Consider the following 23,271-nt stretch of genomic DNA (forward strand, 5'->3'; position numbering starts at 1 on the left):
CTTTGTTTTTTTGCTTATTGGACATTTTCTTTCCTGCACTGATGATGATGATGTGAGTCCCTGGGAGCCAATAGTTCACCATTATTTTGTATCCTCTGCTGTTTTTTATGATTATGTAATGTTTGTAGCCTTCTCAATAGCAGAGGAAAGCACCCCTGCTTTTGACTGATGGTCGGACCCTCCGTGTATGTGTGTGCAGTGTGCAGTAAGCGCCGCCCATGCTTCAGCTCTATTCATAGAGAGAGAGAGAGAGAGAGAGAGAGATACGCAGACTCCCACCTCACCGTGAGAACAGAACAGTACCTAACCGGACGTGCGTTTCTCGTCCATACACCGCGCGTTGCTCACGGGGGCGCGGATCCAGGGGCGCAGCTGGCTCGAACCTGCGGAAAGGACACAGATCCAGGACCAGGACTGACCCTGAGGATGATGAAGGTGAGGGTGATGCTGACTGTGATTCCGGTGATGCTCCCAAAAGCGCCATTCTTCAGGCTTACCGACGGCTAGAAAAAAGGGGGGAGGGGGTGTTAAGTCTTATTTTTGCGATGGTGGATATACACATTCTAAATAGAGGTCGCTATCAACGCGAAAGCGAGAGGGTGTCGTCTCTGCGTTGGAGAGTAATCTGTCATTTTTTTTATTTGATTGAACTGTTCACCAGAGAGGTTGCGTTGCATGAACGGCTAATGGATGCTGCCCGCAACCCTCGCAGAGAGACTCGCACCGTTCCAGTGCTATGGAAACGGGAGACAAGGAGCGAGCGCGCGACAGAGGGGGATACCCAGCATCTCAGCGCCGCCTCGGGCACGTCAATGACGTTGGTATATTTTGCGCTCGTAAACGTGTCACGGTGTCCGTTACTTTGACGCGCCTAGTTATAAACCGCTCACCTTTGATCGGAGTGCGATTTGCGTTGGTATGCGTGTGCGTAAATTTCGTAGTGTTTGCTGCGGCGCTTCGAGGTTCATTCCGGTGCGAATACGCGTTTCGCGTTTATTGATTGTGAACGGTCCGAGCGCAACGGAGTTCTGTAGTCAAGTGCCGGAGAGCGGCGCCTGCGTTTGTTTTACAGACGTGATCGGCGGTGCGCAGTTTATTTGTGCCAAATCGCGAGCGCCGTTTTTGTCTCATTCGTTCGCGGTCGAGGATGACATTATGCTTTGGGCAGGTAATGACGCACCTTTGGCTTCTGTCAAGCTTTCGAGAGAACAGAAAAAGGTTTAAATTCGAGAAAACATGCGACGGAGGCCGATGAAACGTTTCATTTGAGCTGCAGGTGCGTTGACGGTGAAGCTCGCGCACAACACTCTTGGGGCCTTGTGCGGCGTCCAACACTCGCACGTGAAAGGACCTTCGCTTATTTTGTTTTCTTTGAAAACTGTTGAGGGAATGACTGAGGTGTGTCAGTGAAATCAGTCACATTTTCATTCGGGCTTAGCAAAGCCATCAGATGTTCACAGGTGCCTGACGACAGGGGACACCCTGTCAACCCATCCTGCGAACTCGCTGTGCCATGAATGCACTCGCATCGTTAGTTTCCAATGCACCATCAAACTGATAAAACATATTTACGTTTCGCGTTGTGCACGAAGTTATACATTTATCAGGTTTTGTGCGTCCTCTGGGAATCATACCCTTTGCACTGCTAACACAATGTTCGGGGCATTATAGATCTGTTGACCCATATAATGTTAAACATATTGTCCTTTAAGGAGCTATGACAGAATGTTGGTGTTGCACCTGAACGGTCATAAATCATGGCCATGCTTTATTCTACATTGTTAACAAAAGGGGTTGCTTTTAAACACATGCACCTGATGGTTTGTTTCAATAACATCGCATATGCTTCATGTGCACGGGTAGACCACAAGTGAGTCAAAGCTCATTAGAATTCAACGAACCACTCTTATATCACGCTTATCCTTAACTGGACCCTTGTGCAAGACAGGCGTTTGGTGTCTCTTATTCAGAAGGATTACGGAATTATTGCCATCAGCTAAAACGTGAATCAGCCGCATTTGAAGTGAATCAGGCACTTGAACTCATGTCTTTGGTGTTTCGCGTGTTCACGCTGGGAGCACATATTTGCAGATGTGGGATTTCGTTGTGCGTTGGAGCATAATGGTTTGGATGCATCCCACTGAAGTGCAGGGGCCGTTGACTCACTGTCTCTACGGGGAAACAATTTTAGTCCTGAAACTTCACCGATGGTGTGCTGCTCCGACTACTGATGAAATTTAGAAACGTAGTTGCTAACAGTACATGATCTTAGGGCGTACGTTCATTTTTGAGCACTTAGAAAAAACATTCTGCAGTACAGATGACCCTGTTAATACCTGCTACACATTGGCTGCTCTGTTTTCCTTTGACACAAAGTAAACGTTGCATTTGACTGTGACTGCTACTGTATGTGATATGAAACCTTTAGCACATTTATCAATGTGTTTCCTCATGTCTTCTTCATTTGACCAATATTAGAAACACCAGACGGAAAATTTTAACAGATTGTCACATGGGAAGAGGTTGTAAGAACACATTGCAATTATGCGTTGAGACATCAGTTTGCACCGGTGTGGGATGTTGAATGCTCACTGTCATTCGGTATATGCCAGGCTATGGCAGGATATATCCTTCTCTCCCTACAAGTTGGATGTGTCTGTTATTGTAAACTAGCGATGTAAAGTGTTCAAAGATGTTTGGGCTTAATAATCTTATTAAAATGTTATTTATAATAACAATGAATCATCTCGGAAATGACATTGGTGGAGTACACAAAAGAAGATATTTGAAGAACGGTAACCAAGAACTTCGGTTCCCATTGACTTTCATTGTATGAACACAAAACCACTGAGACATTTCTCAAAGTATCTTCTTTTGTTTTCCACAGAAGAAAGAGTCATACATACAGTATATAGGTTTTGAAGGACATGAGGGTGAATAAATAATGATAGAAAATTTATTTTTGGGTGAACTATCCCTTTAGGTAAAACACTTTTAATGCCTCTTTGTGGAGGTGTATACTTCAATGAAAAGCCTTTATTAACACTATGGGACATTCCCTATTTTTATACTGTAAAATGAAATAAATAGTCTCTCTTGCTGTTATATCTGTATTGATCTATCTCCATCTCTCTCTCTATATATATACAGTATATATATACATTCCCTAAAATATACTGTTCATCTTTTCTGAGTGAATATGTACATTGGCGTCTTTAATAATGAATGTTACGAATTCCCTTTACATGCACAAGCGGCTTCTAATCCTGTTCTCTGTAGACATCTTAAAAGGCATCCGATCCCTACAACTCTTTTGTAAAAAACGACTGCGGAATGAGGGTTCTGTAGATTACACGGAGGTTCTGATGTGGCGGTGAAGGGGATGAAGTTTCAGGACTGTTCTACAGGGCCTGTGTATATTCACATGGAGAGGCATGTGCATCCGAAAATATGACTACGTAAGTGCGGGAAAGAGTGGGAAAGCCAAGAAAATGGCCAGATTTAGAAACATCTGCACAAGGAGCATAGGCTGGGAATCCACACACACGCACACACAGACACACACACACAGTCACTTGATATAAGCTGTATCACACACGCAGAGCTTTCGCATCTTTCATGCCTGAAAGGCTTTTGTGCTTTTTCTCTGCATGTATTTGTTTTAGGAACCATGTGGGTAGGCGATGCAGCATGGGTTTAAAGCATTTATAATCTAAAATTAGACCTCAAGAAACAGCAAAATGTTTTATTGGGATGATTCACATCAAAACGTGAAGGGAATTACAGGCTTAAGCGGCGTCATACCGCTAAGCAGCTCCAACTTGGATAGTTCCTTAAAACATGGTTACTTCGCTCTCTGTACGGATCATATTTTCTTTTATTATCTCCTCCTGCAAGATATTATGAGAATTAATGGATATACGAGTTTGCGTGTGCGGTTGCGAGAGGCTTTCTTATAGATAGCAGAGCTGCATTTTAATGCATTCTCTCTCTCTCCCTCTCTCTCTCTCTCTCTCTCTCTCTCTCTCTTTCTCTCTCTCTCTCTCTCTGTCCACGTGCTTTCTCCAGTTCTCTCTCTTAGACTCCTAGCCCACTGTACTCCGATTACATAATCGTCCTCCCCAGTCAGGTGTGTGTGTGCGTGTGTGTCTATGGTGAGGCAGCATCCTCTGATGTTCTGTTTCCTTACCCCCTCTCATTGGAGAAGAATGCTGTGCTATAGTTCTCTGAATTATAGGGCTGTTTTGTCGGTGAAACGACAATGATGCTGAATGAAGCGGGCGATTCATTCGTGTCGCACCTTTCTGTCTAGACATCCGAAGCTTTTTGTTTGTTAAAGAGAACTCGAGTGGGCCGCCTCCAGTTTTAAGCAGCACCTTGATGGAATGATGGCGGCCAGCGAGAGGTGGTGTGCTAACCTGCAGCACTTGTTCTGGGTGGGGTCGAGATATTACGTTATTGGACACGGCCAAATGGGTATTTTGTGTCAGACGTTGGGGTGAGCACTCATATGATTGAGAAATGCTATTTCTGGTCACCCCCAGAGAAGCGTCTGCTTTGTTGTTTGTCCAGACCAGAAGACTGCAATTTATTAAAGGGACAGTTCACCCAACAATAACAATTCTGTCATCATTTACTCACCCTCTGTATAAATGTATTTGTTCTGATGAACACAGAAAAAGATATTTTGAAGAATGTTGGAAAGCAAACCATTCTTAGCCACTATTAACTACCATAGTAGGAAACATTACAATATAGTCAAAAGTGCCCCAGAACGGTTTGCTTTCCTACATTCTTCAAAATATTTTCTCTTGTGTTCAACAGAACAAGGACATTTTTAAGCATTTTTTCCTATTATGGTAGTCAATGGTGGCCAAGAACTATTTGGTTACAAGCATTTTTCAAAATATCTTTCTCTGTGTTCATGATCAGAACAAAGAAATTGATACAGATTTTTGGGCGAACTGGCCCTTTAAGGCCCATTCGCACCAAAATGATAACTATAAATATAATATGCTGCAATTCATTTGAAATGCGTGAGTCCTTTAAATTTGACTTTAATGTTTCATTGTTCATTGTTCAGCTAAAAATGTTCTGTAAAGTTGGTCCCAGTGATATTGTTCCTCTGTATTAATATTGTTAAAGGTGTGATATTCTCTTAAATTTAGAGTGGCCAAAAAATTATAGTTATCGTTCTCAGTGTGAAAGGGGTTTGACAGCAGAGCGAATTTATATGCAGGCCTTAAAGGGATAGTTCACCCAAAAATAACATTTCTGTCATTATTTACTCATCCTCATGTCATTCCAAACCTGTATGACTTTCTTTCTTCTGCAGAACACAAAAGATGATATTTTGAAGAATGTTGATAACCAAACAACATTGGCCTGCATTGACTTCCATTGTACTCACACAACAAGACATTTCGCAAAATATCCTCTTTTGCGTTCCACAGAAGAAATATACAGATACAGGTTTTGAAAAACATGAGGGTGAATAAATGATAACAGAATATTTATTGTTGGGTAAACTAACCGTTTGAATAACTTGAAAAAGAAGAACAAAAGTCTGTGTAGATTCAAGTAAGGTTGGTGATACAGAACCTATGGTGATTACTTCAAAAATCCATGGTTGAAGTCTTGCTGAACCAGACATTTAGTTCTGAATTCCCTTAAGACCATACCTGACGGTGTCCCCTTGCGTAATCCTAGACGTCCGTGTCCACTTTGTCCATCTCGCACTGTCAGCTCTGGTCAAATGTCAGTTTAAGCGAAAAGTCAATGATTTGGGTCAAAAGTTGAAGAGCTCAAAAAACCTGTGAGACATAATCAATCTAATGAGTGTGAGGTCTGCCTGTTGGCAAAAGGACAGGAGTGCTGTAGATATGTGCATGAAGGCATGCGAGAAACCGAGCAAGAGAGCAAAAGAAAGAATGTTCCTGAGTACAGTTCATTCATGCAGGAATAAAGGCAAGAGAAATCGAGAGAAGGATAATCAGAAACGCACACACACACAGACGTAGACCTCTAATGCTAGTGTTACCACACGGCTGTTTATGAACAGATTGCTGTGTTTAGCTGGTGGATACACCGTTTCATCCTGCTAAATTCATCCTCATCCAATCTGATAATCTCATGGGCTGTTACATCATTTTACAGGGTGCGTGTGTGTGTGTGCGTGCCGTATAATCATTTCAGTGTGTGGTTGATAGCCTACAGCTCCAGTACATGCAGTGCCACCTTCAGCGGTAATATCTCACATGAGAATTAGCTGTGGATGAGTTGTGATGTTTAAGGCGTCGTACGTGATCCTCATCAGCTGCCCTGGTAAGATCTGATGTGGCTGGGACAGAAACACAGCTTTTCCACTGCAGTTTTGCTGACTGATTTGCATAATCCTACTGCCTCCTGTTTCCTTTAGAGAGAAAGAGAAGCACGTTGCAACATTGAGAGAGACAGAGTCTGCGTTAAGAAATATCAGCTTGAAGGTGCACTTGGCAATTTTTTCCTCATTAAAAAGTTAGTGCTTAAAAAATGGTGTTCTTTGAAACAATATGCTTGTGAAGTGATGACTCTGGTCATATCAGTAGACTAATAATAGCTGATTTATTTTACATGGAGTGGTCGCTTTGTAATTCTTCATTATCAGATACCTTCGTTTGTGGAATATATTGCTTGTGGCTGACTGCAAACAGCACATTTCATACATCAGTAACCGTTTAAACATTGGCACATCCGTATTAAAGAGATAGTTCACCCAAAAATGGAAATTCTGTGATGAATTACTCAACCTCAGATTGTTCTAAACCTGTATACATTTCTTTGTTCTGTTAAACACAAAGAAAGATATTTAGAAGAATGTTAGCAACTGAGATTTTTGGGGTAGTCAAAAAATGGTAGTCAAAGTTGAACTGTTGTTTTCTAAGTTCTTCATAATATCTCATTTTGTGTTCAACAGAACACAAACATTATACAATTTTTTTTACAATGGTAGTCAATGGTGCCCCAGAAATCACAGTTGCTAACATTTTCCCAAATATCTTTCTTTGTGTACAACCAAACAAATAAATGTATACAGGTTAACAACTCGAGGATGATTCATTCATTTTTTAGTGGACTATCCCTTTAAATACACACACTATAATGCACATGTTAAAACATCCAATCCCCCCATTACACATACAGGCTCTCTCTCCTTCTGTCTCTCACATACTAAAAAGGAATATTCTAGCTAAGCTCTAAACTACCATAAAAAAATAGAGCCTGCGAAATACAAGTCCTGTAAGACCAGACCAAAACTTTTTCACATTTACGTTCACATGCGTTCATATGGATTACTTTCATGAACTTTTCACTAGGTGATCTCCCTCGAGCTGTGAGCTTACCTATTTTAGATTACAAGTCATCGAGAACTATTTTTGTAAGGGGACACAAACCTTTTATGGCAACCTGTATACATTTCTTTGTTCTGATGAACACAGAGAAAGATATTTGGAAGAATGCTTGTAACCAAACAGATCTTGGACCCCGTTGACTATCATAGTAGGAAAAATGACAATGGAGGTAAAAAGTGCTCCAGAACGCTTTGCTGTCCTACATTCTTCAAAATATCTTCTTTTGTGTTCAACAGAACAAAGAAATTTATAAAGCAATTTTTCCTACTATGGTAGTCAATGGTGGCCAAAAACCGTTTGGTTACGAGCATTCTTCCAAATATCGATCTCTGTGCTCATCAGAACAAAGAAATTTATACAACTTGATAGTTAGTAAATGATGACAGAATTGTCATTTTTGGGTGAACTGTTCCTTTAAGGTGCAATACAAAGTTTTGATATTTATAGAATACCCGTCGATTCAATCCACTTCTCTCTCTATTTACAAATATGAAAATGTGATAATCACACCTGTTAATAAATACAATTGTCACTCCCAAATACTAACTGTGTGAATATCCAATGACTGGACAAACTCACAGCACACCCAAACTTGGACATGTCCTTTTTTAGTGGGAGGGGCTAAATGTTGCCAACGCTTTTTGTACCTTCTTTCAGAGCTGGGATCCAAGTCAAATCAATTGAAGAAAAGCAAAGCAAACCCAAATGCGATGTAGCATTAAAGCAGTGATACAATCAACACCCTTGTCAGTTTTGGTTTAACAGAGCTGACTTTAAAGTGGACCCCAGCATGTGACTGTTTGATGTTAATCCGGAATGTTTCTGATGTTACATAACTGTTTCATCCTGTGTCTTCTCTCTTCCTGTAGCTGGTCAGTGGGGGCTCTGTAGTGAATGCTGAGGCAGTATGGGACCATGTGACCATGGCTGACCGGGAGCTGGCCTTCAAGGCTGGTGACGTCATCAAGGTTTTGGACGCCTCCAATAAGGACTGGTGGTGGGGTCAGATCGACGAGGAGGAGGGCTGGTTTCCCGCCAGCTTCGTCAGGGTGAGTCAGACATAGATAGTCTAACATATACCTGTCTAATGCCACCTGTCTAACAAACACCTGCCCAGCATACTCACCTGTCTAACACACATCTGCCCAACATATCCGTATAACACACGCCTGCATAACCTCACCTGTTTCACACAGCTGTTAACAGTTTAAGGGATAGTTCAGCCAAAAATGATCCAAAAATATTTAGCATTTATTCACCATCATGTCATTCCAAACCTGTATGACTTATTTTGAAGAACGTTGGTAACTCTGAGACATTTCTCAAAATATCTTCTTTTGTGTTCAGATTGAGTCATATACAGGTTTTGAACACCATGAGGGTGTTTTTATTTTTGGGTGAACTGTCCCTTAAAGAAACGCTAGGGATCTAAATCATAATCTTATAAAGCTGGTTAAATAACACGAGACAGAAATTTACATCAATACGCATAATATTTTCATTTGGCACATTTAGTAATACACTACTAAAGCAGATTTTTTCCCTCATATTCTGTCAGAAGAGGTCATATTCTTCCCTTTAACCCTCAGCTTATACCCAAACTCTTGTTTGTGTTGATGTTGTTGTTTCTCTAAGGTGGAGTCCCACCCCCCTCAAACCAAACAGCTTTTTTATATCAACCCTGTCGCTGCATCACGCCTCACAAACGCCACGGCTAAGGTGCGTTTTTTTCCAAAACCACTGCTTACCGTTTTACCGTTGAATGCATCCCATCGCTTCCTGCTCACATGCTGTCGCTGTGTTCAAACGTTTCGTTCCCGCCGCCACAGTCGCTGCGCTTCGCATCCATGGCAGTGCCGATGACCGCTTGGGTCTGTCAGAAAATGTCGAGGAACAAGATTTTGTCAATGTACTGTTTCTTTTTAGAATTATAAAATGTAACAACGATGGAAACTGTTGATATCTGCTTTTTTGACCATATTTTTGACATCTTGTTTTGTTTGTGGTGGGATGTATAAACAAAAACACGGCAGAAAATGACATCAGTACAGGCAGCAGTTTTACTCTCTCTCATCCTAGTTAACGTCCATAGGAAGGGATCAAATCTTATGACAAACCCTCTTACAGAATGTGAAAATGCGTGTTGTCTGTCTATTTAATATCATACAAAGATTATGAATAGAAGCATTTTCAACCAGCTTTGCAGTAAAATACGTCATTGACAGTATGTGAGAAGAACAGTTCATAATATGCACACACCTAAATTTACCACCTGGGAGGATTTCCCTGCACTTAAGTAAAAACTAGTATCATTATTACATTGTTTAAGACGAAAATAGATGTACATTTAGTACACTATGGTATATTTAACTATCCAAGCTTGGTGACCCTATTGATGCAGACATTTGAATGATTTCTCTGAATTGTAAACTCACTGCAGTTGACCAAATAGCATAACTGGAAACAGAGTTTGTGGATCCATCGGTTTGCTTTTCTCTGACCAATCCAACTTTCAGCACTAAAATATGATCATAAACCCTTTTAGTGCGGGTCACGAGTGAAAGGATAGAGGCAGATGTAGGATAGAGATGTGTGTGAAAGGAGTATGTTGGTGAAGGTGGAGTGCTTTTTAATGGGACTTTTATGTAACTTGGTAACTTCAGATATGTACGTATAGCTGCCTGAGTGCATTCCTCACTTCTCCTTTTGCTTTCTTGCTATCTCTTCTTTTTTTCTCTTTTCTAACAGTTACCCTGTTCCTCCCCAAACACAGTCACACAGATGGCAGGTTGTGTAAGCCGCTCTCTCGGGCATGACAGGTGTGAGAATATCACCTGTGTCCACGCAGACATACATATTTAACACACACATACTGTATATATAGAAATATGTACGACACTGTTGTATTCTGACCCTTTGGGTATCTCTTATACAAACTGAGAAGGGAACAGAGGAGTCAGTCAGAAAAAGTGTATGTGTGAGAGAGAGAGAGAGAGAGAGAGAGAGCAGTAGTGTCTGAGGGCATTATGTCACACCAGTTGGTGGCGCTGGGCCGCTGGCCTGCAGGTTTGGCATCTCTCTCCTGCTGAGACCTGGAGCTCATATGTCATCAGAAATCATTGCTCACCGTTTACTCGCAGCACACACGCACAACACAAGCTGTGCCTGCACACGAAATACCGCAATGTACGGCGGAAGCAATGGCATTTTTATAATGAAAGGCTATAGAATCTTGGGCAATGTTAAAACAGTATACATGTACACATATGGCAGATGCTTCTATTCAGTATGTATGTTACATGGGAATCCAACCCATGACTTTGTGCTGCATACGCAGTGCTCTACCAATCGAGCTACAGGAACATCATATTAGGAGTTTTCATGTTAACCCTTTCACCACCACGGATGGATTTTCCATCATTTATAAGACGACGCTTCCCCATCTGGTTTATTTTTACACATTTAGGCTTGTGCTAACAGTATAGATTGCACTACATTGATGTGCAGACAGCAATGACAACACTATTGAAAGATGTGTCTTCATTTCACTGATATTGAATTTGACTGTACCCAGTCTTCCTTAGGTAAGATACATTTTTTTAATAACATTTACATTTACATTTTTCCATGGCATCGTAGATTCAGTTGTGGCGCAGGAGTGCGCAAGCAAATCTAGTTTGAGAATGTGCATGGTAGTTACTGAGGGTAAACAAGGGCTGGGTTGTGTAAAATCTAGACAAACCCAACTTCTAGGTTTGAATTAACCTACGCTGGTTGGTTTCAACTCAAGATGTTTGTTGGGTCAGAAATCAGAAGGTTTAGTGCATGAATATAAATGAAACATAGTCACAAATAAATGAACATGCTTTTTAAAGGGCTACTCTGCTCAAAAATGAAAATTCTGTCATGAATTACCCCCCCCTCCCCCCCCACCGCCCAAGTTGTTCCAAACCTGTAGAAATGTCTTTGTTCTGGGAAAAATATTTAGAAAAATGTTGACATTTCTGGGACATCATTGACTACCATAGTGGGAAAAATGACAATGGTAGTCAAAGGTGCTCTAGAACTATTTGCTTTCCTAAATTCTTCAAAATATCTAATTTTGTGTTCAACACAAATTCAAAAATGATATACTTTTTCCTACTATGGTGTTGCTTACATTTTTCCAAATATCTTGCTTTGTGTTTAACAGAACAAAGACATTTCTACAGGTTTGGAACAACTTCAGGGTGAGTAAATGGTGACACAATTGTCATTTTTGAGTGGAGTGTCCCATTAATGTTTGAATGAATAAATAGTTTGTGCTCTATTGTTCCAGATCAAAACAGAAAGACTAGGCTAGAAACGTCTAAAAATCATTGAAGCAAATGCACATTGAGTTGCTGTGTTTTGACATTAAAGTTGATGTGATTTCTCATTATACAGTGATTTGCACGAGCAGTCGATCTTGCCGACCAGTTTAAATTCTCGAATGATTTTATGACAGATTTCATTTGATTACTTAATTCCTTCAAATGCCACTGTCAGATTTTGTAGGTCACTGAATAAAAACATTAGCTGAGCAAGTGCATGTTTAGCATGACTTAGTATCTTAAATCTAAGTCTTAAAAAATCTAAAAATCTTAAATCATAGTAGGGGCATTTGCTTTATAAATGTATTTGTTCTGTTTAACACAAAAGAAGATATTTTGAAGAATGTAGGAAAGCAAATAGCTCTGGGGCACTTTTGACTACCATTGTCATTTTTCCTACTATGGTAGTCAATGGTGGCCAAGAACTGTTTGGTTACAAGCATTTTCCCAGATCTCTTTATCTGTGTTCAACCGAACAAAGGAATTTATACAGATTTGGAACAACCCGAGGGTAAGAAATGATGACAGAATTTAATTTTTTGGGTGAACTGTCCCTTTAAAAATATTTTTTTCTCTATAGTTATCTTTATAGTTGTCATTTTTGGTGTGAATGGGCCATTAATCTGATCCTATCAGTCAACATCTTAAAGACAAAGACACACAAATCAAAGTCAAAGAGTATTCAGGTAAAAGAAATGGATAAATGTTGTATTCATGTAAGCAACAAGATGGAGGCCAATGGTTGGTGTACGACACTGACACCTTAACACTGTAAACTCTGTTCCGCTGTGTCCTGTGTTTCTCTTCACTGTTCAGTGAGGTTGAGTCATGAAGCATAAAACGAGACGTCACTTTTCATTAGGGGACAGAAGACAAGAACCGACAAAAAAAACAGATTGCTCTCGGAGGAGAGGGTGAGAGAGATGGGGAGAGAGGCTAAAATAGATTGGACACTAAGAGGATGGGAAGAGAAGATGGAAGTGTACCTGTGTGTGTGCGCAGGTGCATGCGTGTCTGCCCGTGCAACATCTGCGTCATTATTGTTCTTGTAATCCCTTGACAGCTTCAATCAGACAAGCGTGGCATCTCGCGCGCAAACGTTGTATACTCGGACAACAGGATCACTAAACTTAGTCATTGTTTTGATGAGGATGAGGAAGGACAGCAAGCCCGGGGCTAATGCACTGAGAAGCTCAGCGAAGATTTCTAGGTATACAATTATAATTCGAGATTTTAATGAGATCTTAACATCCTTCAAGAGATTAGACATCGTATCCATTACTCTATTTAGTAACAGAGAGTCACGCTCTGTCTGTGACAGGAGAGAGAGTGACAGAGTTTTCTGGATGGTTTCAGGGTAAACAGACTCTGTGACAGACTTGTATATTCATGAGAATCTATTTTTATTTCATTTTGCAAGCGTTTGTGACTGCGGATAAGGTCAGTAAAAATGTGAGTCAGATTTTAAGAGGGTAAAACCTAAAATCAGCGTCATTGTGGGAAAATAGCTCAACAGACATTCAAAGTCATTTTCGGGTTGTTTTTTCTTTCTTTTTTTGGTTGCTTTGTCCAGTAATGGTAGTCATCTTGGTCGTGGCGTGGATATAGCATCAAGCAAAATGCACATCATTTTAAACAGATTTTTCATGCAAAAAAGCAACAAAAAAAAGGGATAGTTCACTCAAAAATAAACATTCTGTCATCATTTACTCACCCTTTTGTCATTTCAAATCCGTTTGACTTTCTTTCTTCCTCAGAACACAAAAGAAGATATTTTGTTTTTCTTGACTTGCATTGGTTTTGTGTCCATACAATAGAAGTGAATGGGGGCCAGTGCTGTTCGGTTATCAACTTTCTTCAAAATATCCTCTTCCGTGTTCTGCCGAAGAAAGAAAGCCATAAAGGTTTGAAATGACAAGAGGGTGAGAAAATGATGACAGAATGTTCATTTTTGGGTGAACTATCACTTTAAGGGGGAGCTGTAAGGGTTGGGGTATATATTACAATATAAAATATAACATTTACTATATAGAAGTCAGCAGAGAGCGCTCACCATGATTTAAAAAAATAAGAAATGTGTGTGTTTTATGTGTGTGTTACTGTGTAATAGTGTTTTTATTGTGTGCATAGGTGTGCAGGCATGCAAATCTTTTAGTATTTACGTGGGCTTGTGTGTGAGCGAGAGGGAGAAAGAGAGAGAGAGTCTGTAAGTGCACGCATGTGTGCTCACATCAGTAGGCTCACCTGGGAAAGCAAATGATCCGTTACATAATCAGGACAAATAAAATCGCATAAGATTCTCTCAGCCATACAACCAACTGCACACATCTGTATCACCCTCCTTCTGTTCCCCTCTCCCGGCTTATCTGTGTTTGTCTCGGCAGATATGTCCCAGGTCTAAACCCACATTTATTTATGGCCTTCCTACATGTTTACAGCAAAACCTCTCATGTGGCGTAACGCATTTCATAGTAGTGCCACGAGAGGGCGTCGCTGTGACTTTCTCCGAGATCAGCGTAACCTCTGATGCTTTTAAAGCCCCGTTTAGATAACTTTAATAACCTTTATGAACGCACTCACGCTGTTAACGGGGTATGCTCTGAGCCGAACGCTAATCGAATGAGCGCACAATTATTGTGATTACTTGAATTGATAATAGCAGGGCTTGTAGATCAAGGCACGTTTGTCTTAATGTGTGTGTTTTAGTTATGGGTAAATCAAGAGGAAAACACTGCGGTGGAGGCTGCCGAAAGCTCCAGCGAGGTGCAGAACGGCCACGCGGAGGCCAGCCCGAACCCCAGCACCGACTGCCTGTGTCTGGGCCAGCCCATCCAGAACCGAGACCAGATGAGAGCCAATGTCATCAATGAGATCATGAGCACAGAACGACATTACATCAAGCACCTAAAGGACATCTGTGAGGTAACAATCACACATATGAAGCTGCTTTACCAGAGGGAAATTTGAACTTTTTTATTTAATTTCACTGCGTCAGGATATTTAATAGATCTCACTTGTCACATTTCTGTAATTACATCAAAGACATCCAATGTTCAGTTAATATCATGATTTTGGTGGGCCAAAACAAGGCCTTTGCATGGTAGGTATGTGACTTATCAATGTGACTTGAATTCAGTCCACTTTTATTTCTATAGTGCTTTTCACAATGATCAATATATTGAACTATACCTATATGTTTCTATTTGACTAAACCTGTGATGATAGAGTCCATACATAAAAAATATGCATATTTTAAAAGAGGGAAAAATGAATGTGCACTTTTTTGAGAGACAATATACTAATATATTTTATACCTAACAAATGGACAACTAATGGCTCTTCAAAGATTATAACATTTATGAAGAATACGGACCGTTATGGATGTGACAATTCACTTAACTGGCTATAGAAAACTATGCTTTAAAGACACCAAAAAAAGATGCTTTAAAAACTTTGAGACTTCACATGGGTATGTAAACCACTAAATATCAGAATGGTGAAAACCTTGGGTAAAAACGTGATTTTTTTCATCTTAAGGTTGACATTTGCATGGAATTGTCTTCAATGAACAAATTCTATCTGTGTGTGTGTGTGTGTGTTTTAGGGTTATCTCCGTCAGTGTAAAAAGAGAAGAGACATGTTTAATGACGATCAGCTGAAGGTGATTTTTGGGAACATCGAGGACATTTACAGATTTCAGTTGAGCTTCGTCAGAGATCTAGAGAAACAATTCAACACGGAGGAGCCTCATCTCAGCGAGATCGGACCCTGCTTCTTAGAACACGTCTGTACACAAACAAACACTGATCATATAGACAAAAACCATCATATAATCAGAGAAACTAACGTGTTTAAATATTTACAGCAAGACGGATTCTGGATCTACTCTGAATACTGTAACAACCACGTCGACGCTTGCATGGAGCTCACACGTCTCATGAGAGATGCAAGGTACCAGCACTTCTTCGAAGCGTGTCGACTGGTCCAGCAGATGATTGACATCGCCATCGACGGCTACCTGCTCACGCCAGTCCAGAAAATCTGCAAATACCCTCTACAGCTGGGAGAGTTACTGAAATACACAGTACAGGAACACAGGTACACACACACGTGTCGAGTCATGCAGATATTATGGGATGCTTCCATAAAATATATTATAGCGTAAATGAGAAATTCTGCAAGGATATACAGTAGAGTGACATATCTGGTTTCCACTTATCATTTTGACAGGCCTTGTTTTCTTCTTTTTCATCTGTCAGTGATTATCGGTATGTGGCTGCAGCACTAGCTGTAATGAGAAATGTCACTCAGCAAATCAACGAACGTAAACGACGGCTTGAGAACATTGACAAAATCGCCCAATGGCAGGCTTCGGTGTTGGACTGGGAGGTATGTGACTTGTATTTTGAGAAGTTTGATTTTTAAAGAGTCTGCAACTAAATAATATCTCACTTTTAATTGTGCTGATCAGTGCCGGCCCAAGCCTTTTCGGGGCCCTAAGCATAATTTTATTTGGGGTACCCCTAATACAATCGACTATTGTCAATGTTTGATTATTTGCATGCACACTTTAAATCTAACACACCCAATTTTATTAGTTGTAGCTGTGTTTGGGATGCATGAATGTTATAAAAACAAAAACACATAAACCTTGCATTACAAGTGTATTGTGATTTTAGGTGAACTGTCCCTTAACATTTTGAGCACAGACCATACAAAGGTTATTGTTCAATTCATCTAACTATTTGCAAAGATTTTATTTTAAAAATCATTTTCATTTTTTAAACACCCTTTTAAAGCCACACAAATTTTGACACACACCACTGAAAAAAATAGTGTGTATGGCCCTACATGAGAAAATGGATGTGTGTTGTGAATATATCACCAAAAAAGCTGTAATTTCATGTGCTCTTGGGGGCCCCCTAGTGACGGTGAGGCCCTAAGCAGCCGCTTAGTTCACTTATAGGGAGGGCCGCCTCTGGTGCTGATGTATATACAGCCTCGGAAAAAATGTAGAGACCACCTTCAAAATTATTTTCTGTTTTTCTGAGTTTGTAGGTGTGTGCTTAGGTAAAATTTACATTTTTGTTTAATTCTGTAAACTACTAACAATATTTCCCACCAATTTTAAATAAGAATACTGCAAAGAAAACAAGTTCATATTCACTTTTTAGCAATACAGCAGGAATATTTGTACATGTATTTATGAACAGGTCAAAAAATATTTGTTATCACAGTTTTCATGTGTCTCGTCATGCTGTCAGTCTTTCACGTTGCTGTTGGAAGCACTTTGTCACTCCTGAGGTTTGATTTTGTTGAAATTTAACAGACACTGGACTGGAATGGCCACAATACATCTAGAAATATGGATTAAATTAAAATTTGGAATGGTCTCTTATTTTTTTTCAAAATAACAGTACTAAAAATACTGTTTTAAACGAACAAACATGTGTAGAAGAGAGATATAAAACAAGAAACAAATGCCACCCATGAAAACTTGCCATAAGCTGCTGTTTTACATTTGATCTGTGTATATTATTTAGCATTTAAATAAGATTTTGTTTGTGTGGAGAGTGTGTATGGTCTTAGATTTCCGTTATGATAAATATAATATCAGTCGTGTTTGTGTGCGTGCAGGGTGAGGATATTCTGGACAGGAGCTCAGAACTCGTGTACACTGGGGAGATGTCCTGGATATATCAACCGTACGGGCGCAGCCAAACCAGAATCTTCTTTTTGTTTGATCATCAGATGGTCCTCTGCAAGAAGGTAGGACACATGGGTGTAGAAATGAGGGAAACGAAACCTGTGAACATAAAGTGATGCTTCTAGACAGATAGAAAGAGAATCAGGAATTACATGTAGAGAGAAGAATCGGGAGAGAGAGAGCTGACGCAGGACTAAGATGTCGTCACATTTTCGCTTCTTTGCAGAAGGATATAACGTATTTATGAAACGCGCTCTGTAGAGCAGTTTGTCCATTTAGGGCTACTGTAGAAACAACATGGTGTTCTAATTCCATCCAAGGGGACCTGTGGTGTATGTAGATGGGAATAGCTCATTCTAAGGTAATAAAAACATAACGCTTCATTGTGTAAGGTCTTAATACACATCTGAAGACATAGTTATGCATATTATATTGCATTTCTATCAATAGATTTATTTTTAGTAATTTTGTGTTAAATAAATAAAAAGTTGCATATTTCTATAAATAAGCACATTTTTTAACATTGGTCGTCTTATTATCTTCCACTGAAGCACACACGGTGCTCTTTGGAACATTTTCAGATCTTGCTGGGAAAATGTGTGTCATCAGGTTTCGCACACACTTGTGAAGTCCATGCCAGATTGAACGCGTGCAATTAAAGCGAAAGACAGACATAAACACACATGATTTGTGTGTTTTTTGTGCAGGCATCTTTTTATCATCAGACTTTTAACATGCTGAAGTGGCCGTTAAGGGTCGGGGGGATGCGGGTCGGTGCAGCGATTATCATGGAGAGGGATTTATTAGAGGTAGTAGAAGGCAGCAGAGGCTGTGTGTTGGTACAGAAAAATCAATAAATCTACACAACAGTAGCTTCATTCTCTCAAGAATCTGTCTGGATCTTTTGCCAGCACACAGGGATGATTTACTCACTACAGACGGAATAATAATTCATCTTCGCCTTATACAGGATCTCATTCGCCGTGATATTCTCTACTATAAAGGCCGGATTGAAATGGATCGGTATGAGGTCATTGACGCCATCGACGGTCGAGACGATGATTTTAACGTCAGCGTGAAGAACGCCTTCAAACTGGCCAACAAAGACACGGACGAGATCCATCTGTTTCTGCCCAAAAAGCTGGAGGAGAAAATCCGTTGGCTTCGAGGGTTTCAGGAGGAAAGAAAAATGGTGCAAGAAGATGAGAAGATTGGTAAGAACTTGCATCGCAAGCAATTCTGAACTGATTACAATAATCTCAACGATTTCCAAAATGTTGTGCTTTCCCACATTCTCAGATGTAATTTCATGTATTTGTCTGTCATTTTGTGCCTTTAGGGTTTGAAATCTCGGAGTATCAGAAGAGGCAAGCAGCCCTGACCGTTAGGAGAGTCACGAAACAGAAAGGCATGCGATGTTTTAAGCCTGTTTCTTGTTAGCTGAGATTATACAGAAGTGGATTCCAGATGTCATATACTGTAATTCTAATAATAAAACGCATCGTTCTGATTGATCAGATAAGTCACGTTCGAAGTGACTATAAACGCACCTGTGACCACATATTCTATATTAATGCACATGGCTTGGCAACTGCATACTGCTTTAGTAGTTTAGACTACATTACTTTTTATAAAAGAAGAACATTTTCGAAAAGCAGTAAGCCATTTTGAGTCTGTGGGATTTGATGCATAGACCCTTGAAATGTTCATCACGTGAGACAGCAACTAAACAATAGCATAAATGTGACCCTGGACCACAAAACCAGTCATAAGGGTCAGTTTCTTGAAATGGACATTTACACATCACCTGAAAGTGGAATAAATACGCTTTCCATCGATGTATGGTTTGTTAGGATTGGACTATATTTGGCCGAGATAAAACGATTTGAAAATCTGGAACCTGAGAGTGCAAAAAAAATCGAAATATTGAGAAAATCGCCTTTAAAGTTGTCCATCAGAGACGCTGTAGCAAGCCTTTGCTAAGAAGAAACAGGTTTGTTTTAAAGCTCTCTTTTGTCTTACCGCTGTAATGACACTGTGGGAAGTAGATGAACCTGAAAGATGAAATTTTAAGATTTACAAAGATACCAAACTTGAGTGGGTGATTCCCAAATAGCGGGCAGCAGCGAGCAAAGCTTGTTAGGCGTGTTTGCGGCCATTTTTGTTTGCGATTTTGCTGCATCCACTCACAAAAATAAGTTTTGATATATTTACGGTAGGAAATTTACAAAATATCTTCATGGAACGTGATCTTTACTTAATATCCTAATGATTGTTGTCACAAAAGAAAAACCAATGATTTTGACCATTACAATGTATTGTTGGCTATTGACACAAATATACCCGTGCTACTTATGACTGGTTTATTGGTCCAGGGTCACAAATTGTTGTCTTTGATTCTTCACTGCAAAAAATGACTTTCTTACTAAGTTTTTTTTTTCTTATTTTCCGGTAAAAATGTCTAAACATTCTAGAATCAAGAAGCATTTTCTTGATGAGCAAACTGACCTAAGAAAATAAGTCTTGTTTTTAGTTAAAAAAAAAATGGGGTAACAAAAATAATCTTGAATTGAGTGATTTAGAAAAAGGTCAACCTTAATTCAAGATTATTTTTCTTACCCCATTGGCAGATTTTTTTGCTTGTTTTAAACACAAATTCACTGAAATTTCATATTTTTGTACTTAAAAACAAGACTTATTTTCTTAGGTCATTTTGCTCATCGAGAAAATGCATCTTGATTCAAGAATTTGTAGACATTTTTACTGGAAAACAAGAAAAAAAGACGTAAGAAAGTAAGAAAGTCATTTTTTGCAGTGTTCTAAAATGACACAGAAATCCATCAGCAACATAAAGCACCAATTCCAATTGATCTTTGTGTATTCTTCTCTTCCGAAGGTGTGGGCCGGTCAGTACCTCCAGCATACCCGCCTCCTTTGGACCCCATGAACCCCGGGCAGTACCTCCTCCCAGACGGGCAGGCCGACGGATATGAATACGAGTCCAAACGCAGCACATCTCCCTTCTGGCAGAACTTCAGTCGGTTAGCTCCCTTTAAAAAATAGACCACACAACCACCAGGGGATGGAGACACCAGCCTCTGTATTTCTGGAAAAGCACTATTCTATTTAAGATATATCTACGGACGTTAGGAGGAGCGACACGACACACAAACTACTACATGAGAGAGGATGGACCTCGCTTTACTGAGGTTTACCAGTTGTTGTTTTTTCTGGGGTTATGGGGACATCTTGCTGGGCTGGTTGCACTGAATTCTGCACACTATATATTGTAACTCACTAAAAATAAACCATATCCACACGCGCTCTTGGAAACCCAACCACATTTTCTTCCTCAGCACTCTTCTCTTAGAGAGAGGTTTTAAATGATGAAGTAAGGATGATCTTCTGTTGTTGTTTATTCTTCTCTACACACAATCGTCAGAAAGAGATTTTCACCTTTTGAAGCACTACAACACCGTAATGACTCTGCTCTGTGTCGCGCCGCCCTGGTGTTCCTCCGTGCACTGTGACTATTCAGGGCATTCTCTCTCACCCAATCTCTCTTTTTCTCTATCGGTCTCAAGTTCCATATTATCATGCGTTTTCCCAACATTTCAAGCCTGGACAAAACCTCACGTTTTATTTTTTGAATGGATCCTGCTGCACTCTTCAGTTCGTTTTGCATGAGGTCATTGCAGGTATTTTTATTTGTGTTACTCTATTCGTACGGGTCAAAGTCTCAAAGAGCAGCGTATTACGGTCGGCAAAATGGTTACAAGTTTGCTCACGCCAATCGTGTTCTACTGGAACAGTGGATATAACAGAACCACGTTGACATTTACGTACAATCAATTTAATCGATCAGGCTTGAAGTCATTTTGGTTCGCTGGAGCTTTAAAGACCCGGGACACCTTGAAACGAGAATGGTTCTGCTCTAAAAAAGTCTAGTTGGACTGTGGACCATTGTAGCCCGGATTAGAGGAGAGCCTTTGCTTCATCACTGTTTCCTCTCAGACATCATCAGCGCAGTCTGACATCAGACCTGAGAACCTGATCAGATGTTTACTAATATTACTCAGATTTTCTTTCCTGCTAATTACACTAAAGTGAGAACAACACCGCCTCTAAGCCCTGTTTCCATCTGAGGAATTCAACAGATATCCGTTTGGATGAGGAACAATCCATGGAACAAGATGACTGTAATCCCACCGATCAACCTCCTAGTGATGTGCCAATTCATCTCTAATGTGCCAAAATAGTCCGGTTGCCAAATTGTCCTCAAACAGGTACATTGGCATGTGGCAATGCCAACCCCATGAGCTGGTACCCCCCATGTGACTTCTCAGGCGAAAATTAAATCAGCAAATTTGGTTATCGCTGCTAGGATTAGCATGATATAGTTCATTTTTTTGTTGTTTTGATTATATATACTGTATATATATATATATATTATATATAATTTATATATATATAATATGTATGTATAAATTACACATAGTATTTATTTATTTATTTTTGTCCTACATTAACGGGACTTGTGCAAAATTTCATTTCTGTATATTCGGGTTTTGTCTGATTCAAAAGATAGTATTTAGTCCAATCACGATATTTAAAGTATTGCTATAAAACATTATTTATTCTATTATAGTGTGATATTTTTTCCATCTTGATCCTCTTTATATATTTTAGAGTTTCTGCTGGAGTGTTAAAGACCCGTTAGGGCACGAAAAAATGCAAGAGGGTCGTATGGAAGAAATATGTCACACGTGTGTACTAAGTGCCACATGAAACTATAATTATGTTACAAAGAAAAATATCAGTTTAATATTTTTGATTCAGTGATCTGATTAAAATAAGAACATTATATCATTATTTCATAATAAACTTCATTATGGATACAACAGAGTGGAACTGAATATATTCTTCCTCTGGTCTTGTTTCTGCTGTCTATTCGCAGGATGAATGTGACATGCCGTTTTATTTATGAAGAATTACATTTAGGAAAATATGTCAAATTCATAATCGAGAATATATACAGTATGTGTAATTAACCTTTGGTTGAAGAAATATCCACAAATATATTATTTTCAGTGTAATAAAAAGTTGAATTACAAATGAAACAGCTGTAATTTATTTAGGATTATATGACTAGAAATCTAATGCAATGATTGAGTCATGCAGAATAAGAAGTCAAAAAAGACCTTTCAGTGCCTTCTTGACAAACTAATCTGATTAATAAAATCATCCCTTTTTGGTTCGTCTAGGTTTGCCTGCAATCTTAAAAATAAAGGTGCTTTAAAGGTTCTTCACAGCAACGCCATAGAAGAATCATTTTTGGTTCCACAAAGAACCATCCAGTCAATGGTTCCTTAAAGAGGTTTCTTTCCCATTAAGTATTTAAACAAAAAAGGTTCTTCCATGGCATCATATAGCACCTTTAAGAGTGTAGGCCTAGTATTGTTTTTACTAATTCATGACAGAATTTTCATTTTTGGGTAGGAACCTTTAAAGGGTGTGGACACTTTCCCTTTGGGCCAGTAATCAACGGCTTTAAATCCAACCGGACCATCATAAATTTGCAAGAATAAATACCCGCATAGCAACCATCCTCTGTAGTGGGGAGTTTTGGATGGTCAGGCATCTCCCACATTTTCTTGAAAATGTTTTGTTTCTTTAGAATACGTACATCTAGTTATTACATTACAGTGAAATCAGTTGTGTAAGGGTCAATGACGCAATAAGTATTTTCAACATGCCAATTTAAAAATACAACAATATCTATTGCATTTATTCAAACATTAATAATGTGGTGTACACATAA

General features: G+C 39.5%; 1 protein-coding gene across 2 annotated transcripts; it reads left to right on the forward strand.

Moving 5' to 3' along the window:
- The first annotated feature begins 256 nt into the window (after positions 1 to 256).
- Positions 257 to 23,265, forward strand: arhgef9a (Cdc42 guanine nucleotide exchange factor (GEF) 9a). 2 transcript variants are annotated; one of them, XM_057328664.1, is made up of 11 exons: positions 257 to 435; positions 8,261 to 8,440; positions 9,027 to 9,110; positions 14,450 to 14,665; positions 15,348 to 15,527; positions 15,609 to 15,841; positions 16,003 to 16,132; positions 17,381 to 17,512; positions 18,421 to 18,664; positions 18,790 to 18,858; positions 20,347 to 23,265. In XM_057328664.1, exons 1-11 carry the CDS (start codon positions 427 to 429, stop codon positions 20,511 to 20,513), a joined length of 1,644 nt encoding a protein of 547 aa, XP_057184647.1. In that variant the 5' UTR covers positions 257 to 426; the 3' UTR covers positions 20,514 to 23,265. The 2 variants fall into 2 exon arrangements, with proteins under 2 accessions (XP_057184647.1, XP_057184652.1); XM_057328669.1 differs by lacking the exon at positions 9,027 to 9,110.
- The last annotated feature ends 6 nt before the right edge of the window (positions 23,266 to 23,271 follow it).

This window comes from Triplophysa rosa, linkage group LG2 (genome assembly GCF_024868665.1).
Source record: "Triplophysa rosa linkage group LG2, Trosa_1v2, whole genome shotgun sequence".
Taxonomy (NCBI): domain Eukaryota; kingdom Metazoa; phylum Chordata; class Actinopteri; order Cypriniformes; family Nemacheilidae; genus Triplophysa; species Triplophysa rosa.

Excerpts from the sequence above, each read along its gene's own strand:
- arhgef9a (XM_057328664.1), top strand. Across the intron at positions 14,666-15,347 it reads ACCTAAAGGACATCTGTGAG|GGTTATCTCCGTCAGTGTAA; the intron begins GTAACAATCACA and ends TGTGTGTTTTAG. Across the intron at positions 18,665-18,789 it reads GCAAGAAGATGAGAAGATTG|GGTTTGAAATCTCGGAGTAT; the intron begins GTAAGAACTTGC and ends TTGTGCCTTTAG.